At 43.1% G+C, this 22961-nt stretch overlaps 1 protein-coding gene across 6 annotated transcripts in view; it reads right to left on the bottom strand.

The window, feature by feature from the left end:
• The window catches only part of Unc5d (unc-5 netrin receptor D), a 540796-nt gene extending 518196 nt beyond the window's left edge, over positions 1–22600 (bottom strand). For all 6 annotated transcript variants that reach the window (XM_051169515.1, XM_051169516.1, XM_051169514.1 and 3 more), the window contains exon 1: positions 22228–22600. In XM_051169515.1, coding sequence (XP_051025472.1) covers positions 22228–22324 — 97 coding nt within the window. In that variant the 5' untranslated portion in view covers positions 22325–22600. The remainder of the gene's footprint in view (positions 1–22227) is intronic.
• Between the last annotated feature and the right edge of the window lie 361 nt (positions 22601–22961).

Raw genomic sequence — 22961 nt, forward strand, 5'->3', positions numbered from 1 at the left:
TCATCAAGTGATTAAAATAAGGCTGAAGGAAGCTACATTGGAAAATGAACAATAGCTGGATGCACAAGGATTACTACAGCCAATAAGTCAAGGAGCCCATATCTTCATTTTAAAGTTAGGACTGACAGGATACTAAGGACAAATACATGTGATGGAATTAAAGGGCCCTGGGTTCAAATCCCTATTTTATTAATTCCTTTCCAAGTTGCTATGCCCAAATATGCTTGGCCAATAGATAGATTGATGGATGGATGGATGGGTGGATGATAGATAGATAGATAGATAGATAGATAGACAGACAGTAGTAGTAGATGATAGACACATAGTAGATAGATTATAGATGATAGATAGATACAGATAGACAGACAGATAGATAAAACTATTTAAAAGATGATTTACTTGGCTTACAGTTTGAGGGACTATGGTCCATCATGGCTTGGAAGGCATGGATGGCATCAAGCAGCTCCACAGTATCAGAAGCATATGGCTGGGATTCTTCATGTCCTTTTATATTTTTAAAGATTTTTATTATTTTCAAATGTGTACATAAATGTAAATTCTCATGAAATCAAGATGAGGGCATCGGATACCTTGGAGCTGAAGTTACAAGAAATTATGATCCACTTAACATGGGTGCTGGGAACTGAATTCCGGTCTTATTCAAGAGCCATATGGGCTCTTAAGCACTAAGCCACCTCTCCAGCTCTGTGTCCTTACATCTTGATCATAAAGGAAACATACTCCAGATGAGAGGCAAGCCAGAGCTATTATCCTCAAGGCCACCCCCCATTGGGCTACTTCCTTAAGACTCTACTTTGTAAAAGGTCTACCACCTCCCAAAAGACATCAACCAGCTGGGAACCAAACTTCCCCAGTTCACATGTAGCATTCCACTCCTGGCCACCAAAAGTTGATAAACATTTCATAATAAAAACTGTACCCAGTCTGACTTCAGGAGCCCTTGTACTCTTCCAGTTCAACACTGTTCAAACGTCCCATTTCCAATGACTCCTATGGGACTCAAGGAAATGTCTTAGGGTTAAATCCATGTAACACCAAAACCAAGCTATACTCGCAATCCAGCAGCACATGATGGCAGAGTAACATTCCTATTCTGTAACACAGGTATTGGGGTACGGCAAGTAACAGTCAGACCAAGCCAACAAAACCCAGCTCCATGTCCAACATCTGTGCTCCCAAGGGCTTAGGTAGCACCATCCTTCCAACTCTGTAAACTGCAGCAATTGTGGATTCTCACTTCAGTCATCTCCACGCAGCGCTTTTAGCTTTTGTTGGTGTATGTCCCATGTACCTGGCATCACCAGTAGCCTGGGGTCTCTACTAAAACTTGGGCTTCACGTATAGTTATGGGCACCACGTAGGAAGTCTAAACTTGCTTCGGGTTGCCTGGCCGCAACAAATTTCTGTTATCTACCTAGGTACAGGCTTCTGGGATGCCAGGATCCTATACTGTGTGTGGCTTCAGAATCAAAACAATGCATATTGACAATTCTGCTGCCAGACTGCCATGTGGGCTTGCTACCTACCTTGGCCCCAGATGCAATGGCCTTTCTGTGCCTCCCAGGCATTTTTTCAAGCAGGGTACCTGGAAGTATCCATCTTTCAAATAAATTTTTATTCTTATGCCCTGGAGTTTTCCATGGAGGAGTCATGCTCTCAATGGATCTTTCCTATTGTCCAAGTACAAAGTCTGGGGTTCCCCTTTAATGGCACCCATCTCAGTAAAATGACAGCCACTTTATCTGTAACACCCTGTGCACAACTTTAACTGGTTCTAACCCTTTTCCTTACCAAACAACTCCATTTTACATTACCTCTGAATTCCCTCTAATTGTAATCTGGGTAAATACTGTCAGCCATGGCTATCCCACAGTATGAATGTAATGCCATCTTGAACTTCCCTCCGTCAAACAAACCAGTCAACTACATTTGAATTTGGCCTCGCTCAAACTTTCAAAACATAGAAAGCCAAATTCTTTACCAGAAAGACAAGTGACCACTAGACCAATTACCAAGGAGCCCTGGATGTCTTCTCACGTACTATGCACATTGCCTTGCCTCTCCACGTTTCTATTGGCACTCTAATCCTCCAAACCCACACCAGCATGGCCCCATAAGCTATGTTGATAGCACGATGGATTCCTCTAGCCTATAATCCCTACCCTTCAACATTCCTACCACAAACCAGTTAGAAGGCAGAAGAATTGCATGTACAGAAACTCACAACACCATGCCACCTCTGGTACCAGTTTTCTGCAATGTGTTACTTCCCACCGTAACAAAAGACCTCAGTGAAACAACGTAAGGGAGGAACGGTTTACTCTGGATCATAGTTTGAGGGGTCAGCTCCTAATACTAAGGAAAACATGATAGTGGGAGTGGTTCATAAATGTGGCATCAGGAGCATGATGCTGCTGGTTGGCATCATGATGAACAAGGAACACTGGGCAAGAAGGCTATGCCAGAGCTGAAAGCCTGTAAGAGCTCTGTAGAGTTGTTGCTGCTGAGTCTGCGTTAAAAGGCCCAGATGCTAGAGCATCAGGGAAGACAGTAGCAATGACTCACAGTGTGTACTCTTGTTCAAGAAAGAAACACATACACTGCTGTCTTTTCAATTTTCATATCTGGGCCTCAGGGACGGCTTCACACTATTAAAAGTGGGTCTCCCCCACCCCAACCTCAATTCTCAAAGACACTCCCATGGGTATATCTCCAGTCAAGTTATGGGTCAAAAACATTGCACCAAATATTAGTATTGTTAATTTTAATTTCCTTTTTTATAAAACATTGCATTTATATTATATAGCTAAGTAGCAAATGTATATATAAAGTCTAGCACAGTGAGAAGCTTATGGCAGATAATCACAATATGAACTCATTAACACACAGTCAGTGTAGCTGGAAGCTGTTCATCCCTCTATTAGCTTATTTCATTAATTTATTAAAATGTTCCAAACAACAAATAAATCTTCAAAAGAAACCCTATGCCATATAGGTACTTTAAAAGGAAATGAAACCATATCCAATTTCTAGCACAGAGGAGTAGCTATAAAGCTTCAATCATTTGGTATGTATGTGTGTATATATACATGTATACAAGCAATATATAAAATTAAAAATGGAAAAACAAACTTTGCTCATAAAATTATAGAAGCCTTCAACTCAGAGGTAGAGACTTGGATGGAGCCAGTTTTTCATTAGATTAAGTCATAGCTTGCCAAGGAAAAATATGGTTTCCAGATTTTATTTTCTATGTCTTAATCACTTCAAATTCACTTTATTAATAAATCAATTTTTTAAATGTAGAAGGGGACTTGGCAAAGACCTAGTAGGTCTAAGCTTAATTAAATTTGCCTATAAAATTTGCTAATTATTTATTTCCATCTCACTCCAAGGAAAGGTAGGTGATGCATAATAGAAGTTAAGTATGTATGATGTCATAACTAATCCAAGACTATGTGTCACCACATTGGAGCCAACTTTCTCGCACGTGAGAAAACTAAATTTTCTACACACACACTTGCTAATCCACCTATGTTTACAAGACTCAGAAGCATTCCTACTGCTGAATTTCGAACTCATTGTGATGCTGAGACAAAAAAATATTACACGAAGCACATCAGGAATGAAAAACTGGTAAAATTTAAATTCCCGAACTTGTTACTGTGACCTTGGGGCAGCACTACAGCAGGCATGGCCACTGGCTCAGAGCAAGTGCTGCAAACAGGTGTGCTGTACTTTCACACCCACAGCTCTGATGTGCAAAATGTTCAGGATTGTAAGCTCTTGTTACAAATAAGTGAACATTCTGTACCAACAAGAACCTTAGACCCAAGTACTTGCTTCTGCACTGAGGTAACTGGTTGCTTTTCTTCCCAGGGGTGAAGAACAGCAGACTAGCAGTCTAGCATTTGAAGAGAGGCTGTGTGAAGGGTGTGGTCTGAGCCTGGGAGAGTCCCCGGGGAGGCTGCCTTTGGAAAGCCCCCTGGGGCCATCTATTCAATTACTTTCTTTTATTTTCAAACTTCTTAGAATAAGCGTTCAGGATTTTGTAATTCAGAGCGAAGCAACTGGAGGTGTGAGGAAAGTCAGGAGCACATGGGACAGACGAGTACACCCTGCTGCAATCCAGGCTGTTTCACGGGCTCAGCTCTGGACATTCCAAGCCCAGAATTCCCAACCATGCAAGCTCAACTGCAATCCCTGCGTGTCCTTTTTATTCTGCAAAGCTGCTCTAACTAGGGCCTCTGAATACATCTCTCAAATCCTTTAGCTAAATTAGACTACGGTGACAAGAGCTAATTTTTCAAGTGTGTTTCTCCCACAGGTTTGTTTTATTAGGGAAAGACAGTGCCATCATTTTACCCAAACGAACACACACTGAAGCAGTGTGGTGGCTGATCAGATTTACAAGCTCACTTAAGAGTTTTTGGTTCTTTGCTAGTATGGGTTTTGCATTTAGAATATCTTGGAAACCTGACTTACATCAAAGAACCTTGGACTGGGCCAGCCTGGTGCAGCAGCGATGTCTAGGTAAGGAGATGTATCAGGTACATAGAATTTAAAATCCACTGCTGGGCTTATTCATAATAGCCAGAACATGGAAACAGCCTAAGTGTCCCTCAGTAGAAGAATGGATAAAGAAACTGTGGTACATTTACACTATGGAATACTACTCAGCTATTGAAAACAAGGAATTCCCGAAATTTGTGGACAAATGGATTGAGCTAGAAATGATCATAATGAGTGAGCTAACCCAGAAGCAGAGAGACTCAAATGGTATATACTCACTTATAACTGGACACTAGCCCAAGGGGCAGGTCCCATCAAAATCTGCACCTACCAGGAAAGTGGGATAGAGGTGAGAACATCCTATTGAGACTCTAGGTGAGAAAAATATAGGGGATAGGGAAGTAGGTGGATCCAGAGGGTCCTAGAAACCTACAAGAGGAGCATTATGATGGGTGGATCTGAGCCCAGGGGTTCTGCTTGATCAAAGGCACCAACCAAGGACAAAACGTGCAGCCATCATCAAACCCCTACCCAGATCTAACCAAGGGACAGAACATTCTCCACAGTTAAGTGGAGACTGGGGACTGACTTTCACAGGATCTCTGATGCCCCATATTTGGCCATGTCCCTTTGGTGGGGAGGCCCAATGGCACTCGGAGGAAGGATAACAGACTACCAAGAAGAGACTTGATACCCTAGCACCATATTCAGGGGGAGGAGGTCCCCCTCGGTCACACTCATAGGGAAGGGGAATGGGGTGAAAGTGGAGGGAGGGAGGAATGGGAGGATGTATGGGATGGGATAGAAAATGAGATGTAATATGAATTATTTTATTTTTCAATAAAAATGTGTTTAAAAAAATAAATAAAATAAATAAAATCTACTGCTGGAAAGGCAGTGTCCCATGGTAACAGCCCTGTGGAGGAAGTCAGGGCACAGAGGTGCACACTCTGCTATGATTGTACAATGACAGTCACTGAGATGTCAAATGAACCTCATCCTTGGTTAAAAGACACAAAGGATTTGGTCCCATTGCCTGTGTGTCTCTTCATTTGTTTTTCAGTATCTTCTTCGTAGTGCACCACACTTCTGGGCAGAGGTCTAATAGTTCAGGCACTGGCTCGTCAAATGGAGAGCTAAAGGCGTTTTCTGGAGTAAGCTCAAGGGGACAGCGGGGCGGGGATGAAGGGAGCAAGGCAGGTTTCTACCAAGATGTGTCACTTGAACATTACATGTAAAAACCTATAAACTATAGCAAACACAGGTGGCCCTATATGATCAGCTGCGTAACTTCAGAATCATTTCAGTTTAATTTCAGTGATTAATGAGACGCTCTCCAGGCAGAAGATACATTATTCTATATTGTTCTTGAAGGGATCAAGAGTAAACAAAGCACAATGGCCACTCTCAATATTTTGCAGTATAATGAGAAGGAAAAAAAAAAAAAAACAAAGAGAGATGCCTAAGCAACAGCAGCACAAAGCTGAAGGGGACAGAACAAAGCACGCACTGCTTAAGACAAAGCAGACCTGAGACAGTCAGGAGGCATGGCAGGAAGTCCACCTGCAGAGGGCACATGGAGGGGGAGAGTAATGAAACCAAAAGAAGTGACTGAGGAGCATGGACAGCCATACTAGCTGCTCATGCACATATGACGCCTTCATAAACTACAAACGTGGCATTGCAATCACAGGGAAAAGCACAAAAAGGAGTGACCAAAACGTAAGGCGATAGGGAAAAGTCATAGGTGAGTGTCATTAATGTACTTTTGAAATAATTTCCCAAGCACATGAAACAGCCAAACTTGAAATGAGTCATAACATGAGTTACAATGAAAACTCTAGTCCATGAGAAGACAACAGATAATTTTTTTCTTTTTTTTTTTTTTTCAGATAATTTTGTTTTATCCAGCACCTGAGAGGCTGATGGAGGAGCGTGAGTTGGGGGCCAACCAGGCCTACATGGTCAGTAACCTGCCAGCCTAAATTGACAAAGTAAGAGTGAGTCTGCCTCAAAAAAAATTTCAAAATTTTATCAGAAAACATCTAAAACAAGCTGGGAGAAAAAAAAAATGCAATCTCATATAACACACTAAGAAGATGCTCACAGGCATCCCCAAATAGGATGTTTCCACTTCACTGTATAAAATGGCATGTTCGATAACAGCTGTCACTTGGGATGTGGATCTTCCAGTGGGCTGTGACGCATGGTACAGTGTTGTCTCATGATGCCAGTCTCGCATGTCATCAAGAGAGTGACTATGACTCCCAACATACTGGTACTAAGGTTTGGTGGTGTGGAAGCCTAAGAGCATTCATTGAGCTTCCAACTTGTGGTGCTTTCAGCTCATGATGGTTTTATCCTAGGTTTCCCCATCACTACGCAGAAGCATCTTTATATCCACAAAAAAAAAAAAAAAAAAAAAAAAAAAAAAAAAAAAATGCACTTAAAACTCCTCTGAATAAGACACAAACAAAAAGTGAGCAAAGTGTGTATTTTGCACTGGATATACACATAGCGAATAAATACAAGGGAAAATATTTAACTTCATCAGCAAACATGGAGAAGAAAACTAAGTGCATACACAGATAAAAATGATGAGACAATGTATGCGAAAATTATCCTAACTGTGCCCTAAGTCCAAACAACCTACTTTCAGATATGGAGGAACCAATTAAACATGCACCATGTTAGCATCATAAGTGCTCCTGGCACTTAGCCGAACACTGTACTCAAGAGAAGCAAACCAGCTACATTACATACAGGAACACAGACGAGACATAATCTTGGATGAAAAAGCTAATTGGTGGAAAATACGGCGACCATCGTGTGTAATACAGCATAAGGACATCTTAAAGGTAGACAGAATCAAGTGTATATGCCTGCTTGTGAAAACTTGATAAGAGCAAGCAAGTCTGACACCACCAAGAACAAGAGGGATGTGCTAAAGAACCAATGACAGATACTGATTATGGTCCAATTTTAAGAGCAGTGTTAACTTCACAGACACGCTTAAAATCCGTATTCATTCAGATGGCAGCAAACTGTTTTATAGATCCCACATGCTAACTATAGCCCTTGGACGATTACACTAGCACAAATATTCACCCACACCTAATTATGATTGCTTAGCATTTACATACTGCTGTGGTCTAAATCCTGGGTGTATGTTAATGTCTCTGTCCCCATGGTGGCGCTATTGGGAGGTCCCGGAACCTTTAAGCTATGGAGCCTTATGGGAGGCCCTTAGGCCACTGTAGCTGGCCCTCAGGAGGGAACTATGGCGCCTTCATCTTTCTCTGTTCTCTGTAAGATTGTAAGATGAATGGTTCTGATTCTGTCGGGATGAGCTGCCTAGCCATAGGCACCACCCATCGTACACTGCAATGTCTAAAACTGAAAGTCAAAACGGCTCCTCTTTCTAAGTTGAATAATTCAGGCAGTCCATTGTAAGAGCAGAAATGTGGTGCATGGGCCAAGTGTCTTTAGCTGAGCACTAGAGTTTGCGGGGTTGGAGTCGGGGAGAATCTCCATTAGTGGGCCCTGCACTACAGTCTACCCCCAATCCTATGCTCTTGCCTCCAGACATATAATTTCTCTCGCAAATACCGACTTCTTCCAACCTAACAAGAAAGACCAAGGTCCCCCTTTCCGATGTAAATAATCAGCTGCATTCATCCAAGTCATCTGAAATGCAGAGAAAAATCATAGCTAATGGAGCGGGTGGATGGTGATGAGGAGCAGTCACCTGCATCCTGTCATAGTCTCCCTGGCTTTCTTTCCAACCCAGAGTTGATACATGTCTACATTTACCCATACTGAGTTTCTACATTTATATACATTAAGTCAGTGGCTTTCCATATTAGGCTTCCAAATCAAGAATCTGCTAAATACTTTACTAGGGAATGCTCTTGCCCCCGCTGAATTGCTGAGTATATTGCTGAGTCCCAGGCTGGGTAATCAGCTGACTGTTAACATCAGAGTCAAATTGTTTTCTCTTCAGAATTTAAGATCACTCACGTATATTTTCTATTAGGCAATATTATAGTAAACCATTCAGCTTTCGGTCTAGTATATTTCATGAAACCGATGCTAACTATGCTGCAAACAGCTCAGTTTTTAGCTTATGGAACAAAACTGAACAGCATAAGTGCGAGCGCGCGCACGCGAGCACACACACACACACACACACACACACACACACACACACACATACACACCCCAAGCATTTGTCTGTGATGCTTTAACCTAACCCTGGGTGGCACCACTGTACATGTTTGCTCCTCTGGAAGTTTGAAAGCCATTGCTTTTGGATGCTAAAAGGGATTTGTTGCGTTAAAAGCTGCCCACCATTTCCAGAAGCAGGATCCTCCACTGATAAGTGCTAAATATAGCTGGGCTGAATATTCTGACACCTAATCTCCACGAATCGGAAGTTTTCGACACCCACTGGGTCTTACACCTCCTCAGCAAGGTGGCATCCACATGAATAATCATCCTGACAGAGGCTCCAGAGTTCACAAGTGCCAGCCCAATGTATGGCGGCACTTAGCAAGTTACTGTGCCCATCTGAGATGCAGCATTCAACATGAAAATCAAGACAGTAATGACGACAGGAGAAGAAATAGGTCAACTAAAGCAATTAATATGATGCCCAGCCACTCCCTTTGGAGGCTGGTCTGTGGCTTTTTAAGGCATCATTAGCATGTCACTGCAAGCATCACAAGCTCTCTTCAAGGGTGCACAAAGCAAGCCATACAAGACAAGCACCACCTAGTGTCCTCTCAAGTGAGCAACATAAACACCCACTGAACCCCGACACCTAACAGAATGGCTCTGCAGCCCATTCTAACAGACAGAGGAGTCTGACCACCCCGCAGATGAAAACCCAGACTTTAACAAGGAACAATTAAGAGTCAGTAAGAATCAGGGGCTGGTAGCAAAAGCTTCTGGAAAAGCATTTCCTTTGGGTAAACTATAAGATTAGCTGTTCCACGTCGCAACACTAATGTCACATAAATTAGTGGAAATGAGGTGGGTCTGTTCTCTTTCCTATGAATCGATCCTTTTCAAAATAATTATGTGCAGGAGATATTCAGACTCCATTCCTGGCTTCATATCCAGCAAATGTATTCGCAAGGATACAGAGCTTAAGATGAGCTCTAAATTTCTTCCAAACCCAAAAGAGTCTGTCAAGCAAACTCGTTAATAGGATCAGCTATCCTAACACTGTGTTGACCCCAGTCCTTCAAATCCTGGCGCCAGCATTCAGTGATCAGAACAAAGAAGAGATGATAGCTGATTTTGAATTTCAGAAAAATATAAACATTAAATAAAAGGAAAACATCCTTTGACAAGAGGGAGAATAATCAATAGTCTTTAGTCTTCTGGTGTCATTCCTTTGAATTCTTTTGTGCTTTTATTGATTACTTTCCTTATTTGGGTCTGAAAAGAAAGGAGGCAAGGACAGTACAAAAATGAGTGTCTGGGTTCCTGGGCAGGGAAGGTGTGCACAAAGCCAGACAATCCGGGACACTTTCTCTCCCAGGGCCCTGCTTTTTCTTTATACACGCAGGCTTTGCCCGACAGAGATACATTCCACATGAAAGTTCTGTGACTTTTTTGAAAATGGCATGAGAAGACACAGACACATAGTGATCAAGGGATCGAATTAGTGCGTATCAATTCTTAAGTGAAGGCTACCTCAGGGCTGGATGGACTCGGGGGCAGAGAGCACGTGTCTACCACGCAGGAGGCTGGAGGCTCTGCACTCAGCAAAGTAAAACATGAACTAAAAGGTCATCTGTACACTTTAAACCTTCCAGGAAACAAAGCTGTTTCACACATTGAGAAAAGGTGTTTCATGTGCACTCTGGTCCTCTCCATTGATTTCGGATGGTCTGGAAAACTGAGTAGCAGAGCCTTCGACCTCTTAGTCGATGCTTTGTAAATTAATTTGAGATTTCGATTATAGAAAATTAATATAAAACTCCATATATCTGATTTCTTCTAAAAGAAAAAAAAATCAACCTAGCAGGAGGCAACTCACACACTCCATAGAGCAGCCGAGTGCTTTAGTGAAGGACCTTACCTCTTTACGTGGTTTCCCAGGGGGTCGCCTCTGATCAATCCACAGTCATCAAGCGCCTGTTATCCAAAGAGTTTGACACCAGAGCTGTTCATATTTGGGGATATCTGCAAAAACCTTCATGGCTGAACATCCCTAATACAAGAAATCAATGCTTTGGACTTCATAATAGTTCCGATTCTGTCTTTTGTTATCAGTGATCTTCAACCTGTAGACACATGCACTAACAAATACCAACTTAAAAGAAATCAGAGCATACATTTCTTTAATCGCTGGTACACGCCTGAGCAATGCCTAAGCCCAAGATGCACAGCAGCATCCCCTAAGCCCATTAACTTGTCTCACAAATTTCACTCCCAGAGTAATTCATTGAAAGTTTTGATATATACTTAAGATGTCAAGAAATGCCTTACGAAATGATCACATCACGGCGAATAAGTGGTCCTGGAAACAAAAGGTGACATCATGTAATGGGAGAGCAGGAAAGAACTTTAGATAAGTGAGACAATCCTCCTCACTTCAGAAATAAAAAGAACCAGAATGAAAGATGATGCATGCAACAGCAGTTAGTCACTTTTTGTTATGACAAGATGCCTGACAAATACAACATAGAGAAGAAAAGACTGAGTTTGCTTTCTTTCTCAGTCTTCTGGCTAAGATCAAGTAAAACATTTCAGTTCATAGTCTCAGAGGTTTTTCTGCCTGTGGACAACTATCTCCACTGTTACAGACCATAGGGAGGCAAAAACACCACAATGACAAGAAAGTATGAAAGACAGGCCATATAATACTAGCAGATTTTATATATATATTTACATACATATAATCTATTTATAGAATAATATAATAAATGTTATAATATGCAGTATATTAATAATATGTAATAAATTATATGCTAAAATATACAGTTATATGTAATATATAGTATATCATTCAAAAGCACACCCAAGAAACACACATCCTCCAATCAGAGCTCACCTCACACACTTTCAACTTTCTTGCCCTGAGTCTATCAATCTTGAGTACAACAACTGATTAGTTCATTTATTAGGTCAAAGCCCTCATGATCCTCTTCCAAAGCGCCACCTCTGAGGACACAGTTAGAAATCAAACATTAAGCACACGAGCCTTCTGAAAGACTATTTTGTTTCCAAATTGTAATAGGTACCTATAGTCCTGACCTCCTGGTCTGCCATGTTAGGACAAGAGGAAAGCTTAGGCTTTGGAAACAGTAAGTAGCCAAGGAGAGAGCTGGAGATGAGGGCTAGAGGTAAGGGTGACAGCACCATCGTGCAGACAATGACCTTCAAGTCAAAACTGTGACTTCATCTCAAGCTTAAGTGATATTAATGCCATGGAACCTAATGGCATAAGACCTTGATGATACACACGTGGAATAATGACCATATATGACAGCCCGTTGATGTACAATACACACACACATGTCCATATCTTGTAGCACATATGACCTTGATAGTTACTGATAACTAGCCGCACAGCTGTCCCCTCTGGCACATGTGACACAGGGGAGCTGTCTTCTCACACTGGCATCTCGAGCTAATGGCTAGACTTCAGAAAACATCATGTGGATTTATTTTTTGCTCCGAAGTTAAAAAAAAAAAAAATTAAGACAAATCTTTAAGTCAACATGTTTCTTTAAAGCAAACCCCAAGCACTTCCATTCCACCCACACACCTCACACCAGCCAAATCTGTGAACCTCCTGATTACTTTTTTTTTTTTTTAAGGGAAATAACTTTGGAGAAGTCCAGAAGGAAGCTACGGAAAACTGTTTGCCTTCTGATGGGAGCTCTCAGGTCTGCTATTCAAACAACAAACACATGTACTTTATAGGTGTTGTTTGGGGCTCCCTCCAAAAGGCTTGCAATGCAAAACTTCAGAATTGAAATTTATCTTGGAAACATATCTTCTTCCTCATCTTCCTCAAGAAAGGTTAAATATTTATTAAAGATATTTATAGAAAATGTTACTGGAAGCCTAATTACATTGTGCCAGTAAATTTCTTTAAAATACTAGTTAGAAGACTTTGACCTAATTAGATGACAAAACATGGGAGGGGCATAACTAAAAATTAATAATAAAGACAAGGTATTTGGAAAAACTACACAAATTAATGAACTTACTTCAATTCTGAATATTCTGTATATGTGTGTGCTTGTGTTTGTGTATGTAAGTGCATGAATGCATGTGTGTGTATGTTTAAGCATGTGCATGCACATGCAAGCATGCTCATGGGCATGCATGTGTGCAGGAAATGGAACTGAGAGTTTTGGGATCAAGCACCGCACAGGTGCTCCATATCCCAAGACCTAATTTTTATTAAATTTAAGCAAACTCCTAAAATGATTTTACCCAATTACGGCACATTTCAGTGTGCTACTTTTAACACAGTCACTTCTGTACCCACCCCCGATCTCTCAGCATATTCCCTACTTCTCCTCTTCCCTCAAGAAAGCCATTTCTGCTTAAAACCACAAGGAACCTAACACCACAGACCAAGGGTAGGCATTTGAAATAATTTCCATTCACTTAACTTTCATTCCCTCTCCATATTCACCACACACACACACACACACACACACACACACACACACACACACTCACGCACACACGTATGCGTATCAACTATATGAGCAGAAGGACTCCATCATCCAACCTTAGTTCAATAAACCTACTTGGTAATAAAATAGAATTACATGTTAATGTAGTTGAAAAAGCTCTAACACCAATTCAAGACCCAAACTCTCATGCTACTGCTGGCAATCAGCATGTGACTGAGGTGGTGGTGGTGGCCGTGTGGTGCCATCTGTTCAATATAAAGGTCCAGGAGAACATGCAAATGTTCCCACTATGAAATTTTCTGTAAGGCAGAGCACAGGAGGAAGAAGCTGTAGAGTTCTAATCACAGTGAGTGACTACACATCATAACAACCATTTATATATTTGTTGAAGAACCAGAGGATAGAAACTTGAAGGTATCAAAGTACAAAGAAATCAAAAAAGATGAAAAGGCTAATTGCCTTGATTTGATGGGTACATACACTGAAATACCACCTCCCCCATGAATGGGGACCGCGACTACCTGTCAATCAAATTAAGATTTTCAAATCCCATATAAATGAATTATATCATTTAAAGAAGACATTCATGATGGCACGCATTACATTTAGTTGTCTTCCTGGAAGTCTAAGAATTCAGACTTTACAATCTATTGTGGGGATAAATACCTTAAAGGCTCTTATAGCCATTTCATTTATATTCTGCGAGTAAAGTTTTCTAAGGGCTTTTTTCCTCCATAATGCTGAGTAGAGTTCAGAAATTTTACCCTACTGTTATTTGTACCTTAGCAGAGGAAGGTTACAGTGAAAAAGGCTACTGTGCTAGAGGACCATCAACTGCCAGGTGACAGAAAGTAACAGTGAGCAGTAACAGCCAGGAGCAGAGGGAGGTGTGCCCAAGCCCTTGGTCCCGCATCATGTGTAACTATAGTAACCTGACTCCAGAGCACATCAGTAACCCAGGTGGACACGGCTGCATTTTTTTAAAAAATGTTTTTCTTCTATCACTTTCTTCTCTAATTACCCCCAAATTCCAGATCACTCTGAAGTGTAGAGAAATTAAGTCAAGAGAATACAATAAATTGAAGGAGTGCTGAAGAGGGCTAGAAAAGCTTCTTAACAAAACCTGACACTGGGAAAACTGATCAAATTCTGGGAAAGTCAATTTCCTCTTTGTTACAAGAAATTAATGAGATTCAGACATAAGACCTCTAATTAATTCAAAATGAAATCCAAGGCATAGCAGAGTAGCCATGAATGTCTATTGGTTTATAAGTAGCTGTATGTCTGTCTGATAATCACTGACTTCTGTGTCTCTCTACCCTCCTACTAGACTATTTTTCTGTCTTGTATTGAAACCTACTTCATACTGGCTTGAAGAGGAGAGCAATTCAGCATGTACAAGGCCCATCAACTATGGCCTGGGAACAAGACCATCTAGGAGCTTTCTGGAACTACAGACTCCTGGGCCCCTCCCTAGATTACCAAATCAGAATGTGCATTTTTAAAAAGAGGAATTTACTGCTGTTTGGATGCCATTTGAAAAGCACTGATTTGTGAGTTCCAAGCATCACCCTGTAGTTTTCATAAGCCATGTCAATACGCCCTCCTCCTTTCCCAGTAGACTTACTGAATTAAATTTAAATAAAGAGGATAACTACCTGTAAGTACCAGCCTAGCAGAAGCCACCAGAGACCTCCCAGCAACTCCAAGATGCCACCACAAACTTACTTAGAGGTAAATTGTACCCAATACTTAGCCAATTAACACATCTTTTAGTGTGTTCCCAAAATCTGTGAAGGATGTTGCAGGGATATGTCTGTCCTCATGTTGCTTGGGCACTTGAGTTGGTCAACATTTCTTCAGTTTGGTTTCTGGGTCCTCCTGTTTGTCATGCCCGTCTACCTTGTGGACTCTCTGAGACTGGCTGTCACTTTTCCCGACTTCCATGGCGGAGAAAGCACAGCATATGGTCCAGGTGAAAACACAGTATCTAAAAAGTCCATCCTTAATTCCCACACGTCACTGTGATAGTTTCCTACTTGGTCCCTCCTATCCTTATGATATACTGTTGAAGTCACGAGGCTACTCTACAGAGGGTTCTTCTAAGAGATAAAGACTCATTTGCAGTTTATAAAACAGAATTTGGGGCCGTAAAATCAATACAGTTGGTCCTCCGTATCCATCTGTTCTGTATCAGTTGTTCAACAAATTGCCCATCAACACATTAGAAAATATACTATTTTGTACTGAGCAAGAACAGATTGGTTTTTTATTGTTGCCTAACCAGCTCTGGAAACCCAACTTTTACAACAGTACTCTAAGTAGCCACATAGTGTTTGCATTGGTTTAGGAATTACAGGAAACCTACAGATCATGTATACAGGAAGACATGCATAGATCACACATGACTGCAACACCAGTTTTTAATAAGGAACCTTGGCTTGTTTGGCTCCAGACACCAGGGATGACTGCATGTGCACTAACAAAAATACATCACTGACCCTCTTTTGAAAGAAAGATTTTAGCCTTTTGGCGTCCTTATTCATGAAGCCCTGACAGAAGCTTGACATAAAAAAACAGACCTTGGGCCTAAAAGACTGCTCAAGGGATAACTGTATACCTGGTGACCTGAGTTCTATCCCACATAAAGGAGCAAGAAGAGAAATGGCCACAATCTTGTTCTATGGTCTACACACACACAGTGTTGCATGCACAACCACTCCCCAGCCCCCGGCCCACAAACACATAATACACATAGCTGAATCACAAAAAGCATTAAATGATAATATAGGCCTTGACGTAATCTCCTGCTAGAGTCAATATTAGGAAATATTTTGTGCTCTGTAGAGGTAAGATATAATCTAAGAGACAGAACACAAATTCATCATCTGTATTCCCCAAAATACAAATCTACAAAACTCCAAGAGCAGAAGTTTAGGATCACCTACCTTGTGCCACAGCTGAAAACGTTCAACCTTGAGTACAAACTTGGGTCTAGTGAAGGCCCAACTACACTGAAAAATGATGAATAAAGTTACCTACAGGCCACTGAATAGGCTGTCTGTGAAGCATAAATGAACTCTGGTTAGACTTGAGTCCCTGCCCAATGTATCTTATTTATATATAATTAAAAGTCCAAAATCTAAATGTTGCCAACTATGTCTCAGATGAGACACTCAACCTGCTTGCAGGTGTCCACATCAGCCCCATAAACACAATCCAAATATTTCCATTTCTGGGTTCTAGTGGAAAAGCCTTGGTACCCAGAGCACCACAGACATGCCGACTTCTAAAACGAATTCTCAAACCAAAACAGAGCTAGCAGCACAGTTCGAATGGATCCACCCAAAGGGAATCCATTAACAACCGACTAATTCGGAAAATTATCTACGTGCGTCGAGTGTGTGCACACAATACGACCACACGATGCAATGTGGCACAAACAATTAAAAGTTCCCTTCAAAGTGGAAATGCAAAATAGAACGAATATCTATTTTCTATAAATGAATCCAGCCATCTGCCTTGCAGAAGCAGCAGCAGCAGGAGTACCCAAAACAGCAGAAAACAGCAGCCTCTCGTGTTAACAATCTATTCTCAAATCTCATGCTCCACATTTTCCCAGCAAACAAGGCTAAAAATACAAGACATGCAACAAATAGTCGTTTGGGATCTGCCATTCCATGGATGGCATATTCAATCAGAGTAATATTTTCTGTTGACAAGACTGGGAGAGGGGAAAAAAAAAGCAAGCTATCATATTAGAAAGTGGTATTCAGCATTTTAAGTGTGACTCCAATCCCAAAGTATACTAAGCTGAATGCTGTAAGGATGTTGTTTTCATACAACATAAATCTCTTAGATTTAACTGAATGTATTCACAGATATATTTAAGCTACTTCAAATTCCTCTATAATTCCTGATAGTTATGAAAATATCATTTTAGGACGTTGGGAAACAGAATGCAAGGGACCACTTTTATTTCCAGCATAGCTTATCTACACTGTACATTGTGAGCTCCTAAGTCAGACAGACTAGGTTTAAGATCTAGCATATCCTAGCTGGGCATGGTGGCACACATCTTTAATCCCAGTACACACCTTTAATTCTAAAGACAGGCGGATCACTGTGAGTTTGAGGCCAGGCTGGTCTACAAAGCAAGTCTAGGACACAGGAAAACTCTGTCAAAAAAAATTTTTTTTCAAAGACCCTAACTCCTCCATGGTCTTTTTTTTTTTTCCCCTCCTCTCCCTGAGACAGGGTTTCTCTGTGTAGCCTTGGCTGTTCTAGACTTGCTTTGTAAACCAGGCTGGCCTTGAACTCACAACAATCCTCCTGACTCTGCCTCCGGAGTGTTGGGATTAAGGCGTGCGCCACCACGCCCAGCTTCCTCCATGGTCTTGAGCTTCCATTTAAGCCCCTATGCTCCTCTCTTCCTAGCTTACAAATAAGAACCCTCACCACACTGGGTTGTTGCAAGGAATAAATGAACTGATATAAATACCATATTCAGAACAATTAATGGTACTCACTGAGTAATACCAAAATTAACTCACAAAATATAAAAATGCCTTCTTTTAAAGAACAGCCAGAATATAAAGTGGAAATTACTCTTCTCAAACCAATAATATAAGAAAGAAAGAAAAAAGGAAGGAAGGAAAAAAGGAAGGAAGGAAGAGGCAGAGATGGCTCACTGAGTGCAGATCGCCAACATCCACTTAAAACTGGGTTTCCAAAAGTGGGAGAGCCTGTAGCGCAGCACGAGGGATACAGAGACAGGGCATAGCTGACACTTGTGCAGAGCCATCCTTGCCAATTAATGAGCTCCAGGTTTAGTGAGAGATGAGTGGGCCAGCAAGATGGCTCAGCTGGAAAAGCTGCTTGTCACCAAGGCTGACGACCTGAGCTCAGTCCCTGGATCCCACAGGGTGGAAAGGAGAGAACAACCCTGCAGGGTTTCCTCTGACCTCTGACCTTCTCATGGGCACCTTGGCCTAATATCCGCCCCAAACTCTCTACTACCCCTCCCCTCCCTCTCTCTCTCTCTCTCTCTCTCTCTCTCTCTCTCTCTCTCTCTCTCTCTCTTTCATGTGTGTGTATGTGTGTGTGTATGTGTGTGTGTGTGTATAAAACAATGTAATTACAAAATTCAAAACAATAAGACAGAGTGACCAGAGAACGCTATATCACCCTCTGATCTCTGTGTGCATGGACACTCTCCTACACACACAAAGTGAAGAGTGAGCACGTGGCTTTCACATCGCCTAAGCGGCTTAGGGCGGACAGGAGGCGTTTCCATCTTTCTTCCATTTTAGGGTTAGGTTATGACAGCATCAAAATAGGCAGAAGGGGGATGATAGGGACAGTGTCACTCAGGAGCCATTGCCCAGGGTAAAGATCATCAGGATGCATGACAAAGGTATAATTTACCAAGACAACACACACTTGAGCCTCTTTGTTAACAGAACACCCAACACCACTACTACTACTTCCTTAAAGGGTTGAATTCTTGGATTCAATTTCATACATGTGGCTTGAGTCTATACTCAAAATGCTTAAAAACAAAACAAAATAACAGCAGACAAGGATATCAAACAGCTGCTATCTACCAAGAAACCAATTTCTTCATAAAACTCCATGTTGGCAATGTCTTACCATGGGCACTATATTCTGGGACTGGTCGAGATCCACCTGACTTGCCCTGTCAATCCTGAGAGTCCCCAGGCAGAACGCTGTGGATGTGTTGGGCTTCCTGAGACTTCAGGGCACTACCTGAAGAATGAGACTCATACATGGGTCCCTCCCAAAGTGAGGAAGTCCAAGGAGAACTCAGGCGTTTTCAGTACTTTCTCTAGACAAGTCAAGGCAACTAATCTCCTCTTAAGAGAAGGAGCCACAAGGCTGCTCAAGCCAAGAGCGCAACCTTTGAATCAGAAAAGGCCTGGTAGGAAGTCTAGACGGGAGGGTCTCTACTTTCAGTCTTATGAGTAGGTTACATTATTAAAACACAGGAACACAACACGGAGAGACAGAAAAAGAGGACATTCTCAACGAACAGTAGGAAAATGCCAACAGGTATGAGGCATGGAGAAAAGTGTATGTGAGCATGTGCAAGTCATATGGTCCTCGGTGCCTATAACTTAAATGTGTGCTACTGGTGTATCCCTCTAGCTATCAGAGGCATATGTCGTCCTCTAGTCTGCTTAAAGGCATGATCTCTCCTGCACAATATCTAGTGCGTCACTATCACTCTCTCCTAACAATAAAGCAAAATCAGTATGACATAATGTGGATTCAATTAGCACTTGGCAGGTCACAAGTCACATTAAACATCCTTTGTCTAAGCTGTAAAGTGTCAAACCCTACATTAATTCTGGTAGCGGAGTTTGATCCTCATTACTTTACCTACAGGGATAAAACTTGTTCTCTGAAGGCATAAGCGTTGCTTAGGAAGGCAGAAAAAGAATGATACCTGTGTTGGGGTGACTTCCTTCAGCACTAGTCCCAAGTGTATTCTTCACTGAGCGTATTTGAAATCGGTCATCCAAAATTACCCTCAGCTTTTCAGGTGCTTTTATATTAGGCATGGAAGCAAAGCACCATTAAAGGGAAAGAATATGGTACCACAGTCATGGAAATGGATATGTAGTAAATACTGTAAGGACAATGATGATCTCACAATACTACACCACTATATACTATCATCATTCATATTTATGTGTGTGTGTGTGTGCATATACACATCCTGTTGACTAATTATAGTATTTTGGATCAAATCCACAAAAGAAACCTTTAATGGGCTACAGTTATGTGCCAATGAGAGAGTACTTGCCCAGCATATACCAGGCACTAGGATCAGGCCCCCAGCACCAGAAAAGGAAAAAGTCTTCAGGAATATAAACTGTTTAACTGAAAATACAGAAATTACCTATAGACCCAAGCAGCCATACACAGTACAGTGAGACGACTAAGGAAGGATGCTGCACAAGCCCACAGCATCTTGGTTTTAATGCACCATACCTTGCTGAAATGACCGAACTCAATACAGAAAACATCTTTGGTTTGAAAACGTCTACTGTGCCCACCTGTCCAAAGCCAGGTGCAAGAGGATTCACTGTTTTGGTAGCCTGTTTAATGCTCATTTCTTGAAGCATCTCCAGAAGCCGCTAAAGGTGAATGGAAACACGACAAGAGAAGCATTACTCAGATCTACCGCTCCATGTGTCTTGAGCAGCTCTATGATCTGTGCAAGACATTTGTTGTAAATAAGCCTGCAGAGTGTACGGTATGTTTTCCAGGAGACCTTTACAGAACAGCTTGCAGACAAGAGGTGCTAGCCTTGGTTTCACAGCCAGCAAAACTCCATCCAAGAGGCTGCTGGCATGTCCCCACCTCTTGTTTTGTGCTGACTTAAAAGACAACTCCGCAAACCGAATTCCAAGGGTCAGTACCTAAAGTCAGTCACCAACAGTTATCCCATGCTGTGACTATTAAGTAGAAACTCAGACATTTCAATCCTCATGTAGGAGAGAGGGGGAAAGGCACTCCCCCCAACCCCCATAGTATTTAAAAAAAAAAAAAAAAAAAACCACTCAGAGTTGACTTAGCAGCTAGGCAGTCTCCAGTTCTCCGTAGTAAATTAAATGGCTGAAGCCCGTGCTTTTCCAACAAGAGAAGGAAGCATACCTTACTGTTAACAGTACGTGGGAATCACAGAAGCTCATTTTTAAAGCCTTACCCATTTTTTAAATATAAAGCCTGCTCCATTAAAAAAAAGTTCAGGAAATGAGATGCAAATAGGCACGGAATAGGATCACACAGCTGAAAACCTCTATCCACCCTTTTAATGCCCCTTTCCAGGCACTAACACTACACGTAACACCGGTTAGCGTCTATAAAAATGAGATTATACCAGTTCTTGGGATCCTTGTCAACCCTTCCAAAGGCCTCGCAGCTATCAGGAATATGTTCAGGGGACAGAACAGAGGGTGAGGTGGTTAGCTCGGTTCCACCTCTTGCTAGACAAGCGTTAGGTAAATCATTTAATGCAATTACATATTCTAAGCCTGCTGGATGTCACGCAGCAAAAAAGAAAGGTTAAAAAAAAGGGGGGGTGCAGGTAATGAGAAGCTTCTGGCTTATCTCAAAGGTAGCCACGCCACTGGGGCTGTCTGAAACTGCCTGTGATCAGCTTCAAAACAGGTCCGTGGGGTTTATCTTTAAGTTGATGCTCTGCTGGAGGGCAGCGGATCCAGACCAAAAAAAAAGGGGGGGGGGGAGGTTCTGAGCTTATTAGAAGCAGAGATTTCCCAGCTGCTCGTTAGGGTCCTTGCTTCCTAGCTGGAGTAAGCACCGGGTGGAGAGTGGAATCGCCCTGAGTGCAGCCTCTAGCCAACTGCTTAATCGGCTGGGCACTGCAGGCACAGTTAAACCCCGGGGTACACACTGCTCCCCGCAAGAGCTCCTACACCCATGTGGTCTCTGTGAAGCAAAGCCAGCGCTGGTTTAGAGCCAGGTCTAGGGTCGCCCAAGGGGCTTGGCGCAGAGCGAAGTGACCAAGCTTGGATGCTTTCCTTGAAAGGGGAAAAGGCGCAGTCTCTACCGGAGCCCACTCGTCTTCCTCTTTACCTATGTACTCCCAAACATCACCGTGGGCGCCCACCAGGGACCGGCTCGCCCAAGAAGGAAAGTGGAGAAGCGAGAGAGGATCAAGAGGATCAAGTGAAGACGAGTTATTCAGTCTGCAGCAATTGGGAGGTCGGGGTGGAAGGGTGGAAGGGAGGAAAACCCAGCAAGTGCTGACACTTAAGGGTAGGGGCCCGGGTCAGAGCAACCTGTAGGATTGCTGCAGATAACAAACTTGGGTTGGAAGGCAGTGGTCCCCTGGAGCTCTTTTACCCGGTTCCCACCGAGTCGAGCTCAGCGCGCGGAGAGAAGCGAGCACAACTTGGGAAGCTCATGTAGAAGGTGCGAGTCTAGCTCCTCCACCGCCCGCTCCCTATCGCACCGCCGTCTACCCAGTGCTTACCTCGTGCAGCCGCGGCCCCCACCGCCCAGAAACAGAGTCCTAGCCACGGGAGCCACCGGCAACCCCCGCAGCCGCCGCCTGCAGCCGCTGTCCCCATGTTCCGAGCTCCGCTCTGGATTCGCTCCTCTTCCACGCCCAGGGAGTCCACGAGGCACGACGGCGGGGGGCCAACCCTAGAAGGTTTCCCCCGGGGGGGTGGTCTGTGACGAGTCTCTCTTCTCCACCGCCGCTCCCTACAGCAGCCAAGCGGGGATACCAGATGGGCTGAGGGACAGAGCGCGCGCCCCCATCGCTTCCCGCGGCGCCGCCCGCCCTCCTCACTGTGCGGCCCGCAGCCCCGGCTCTGCTCCGGGTCCCGGACTACCAAGCTGAGCCTGGAGACCGCATTGTTAATGAGGCCCTAGGCCGCCCTTGCTCCTCCCCTCGGAGCAGCGGCCAATGATATGCGCCGGGGCGGGGCGGAGGGCGGGGCCGGGCGCGGGCCGCGCAGGTGAGCCCGCAGCCGCCGCACGTGCGGACACCGCCTCCCGGCTGCAGAGGCTCGGCGCGTGCGGCAAAGCAGCGCGCCCGAGCCCAGCGGCCCGAGGCGAGGACGCGCGTCCGCTAGCTGTGCCGAACAGCCCGGCCTCCAGCGGCAGGATGTGGGCGTCCTGCTTACTAACTCTGAGCCAGGCAGTGGCTTCCAAGAAAGCACGGTTTTGCTCAACTTTGAGTTTTGACTCTCCCGCTTCTAC

The sequence above is a fragment of the Acomys russatus genome, chromosome 27, assembly GCF_903995435.1.
Source record: "Acomys russatus chromosome 27, mAcoRus1.1, whole genome shotgun sequence".
NCBI lineage: Eukaryota > Metazoa > Chordata > Mammalia > Rodentia > Muridae > Acomys > Acomys russatus.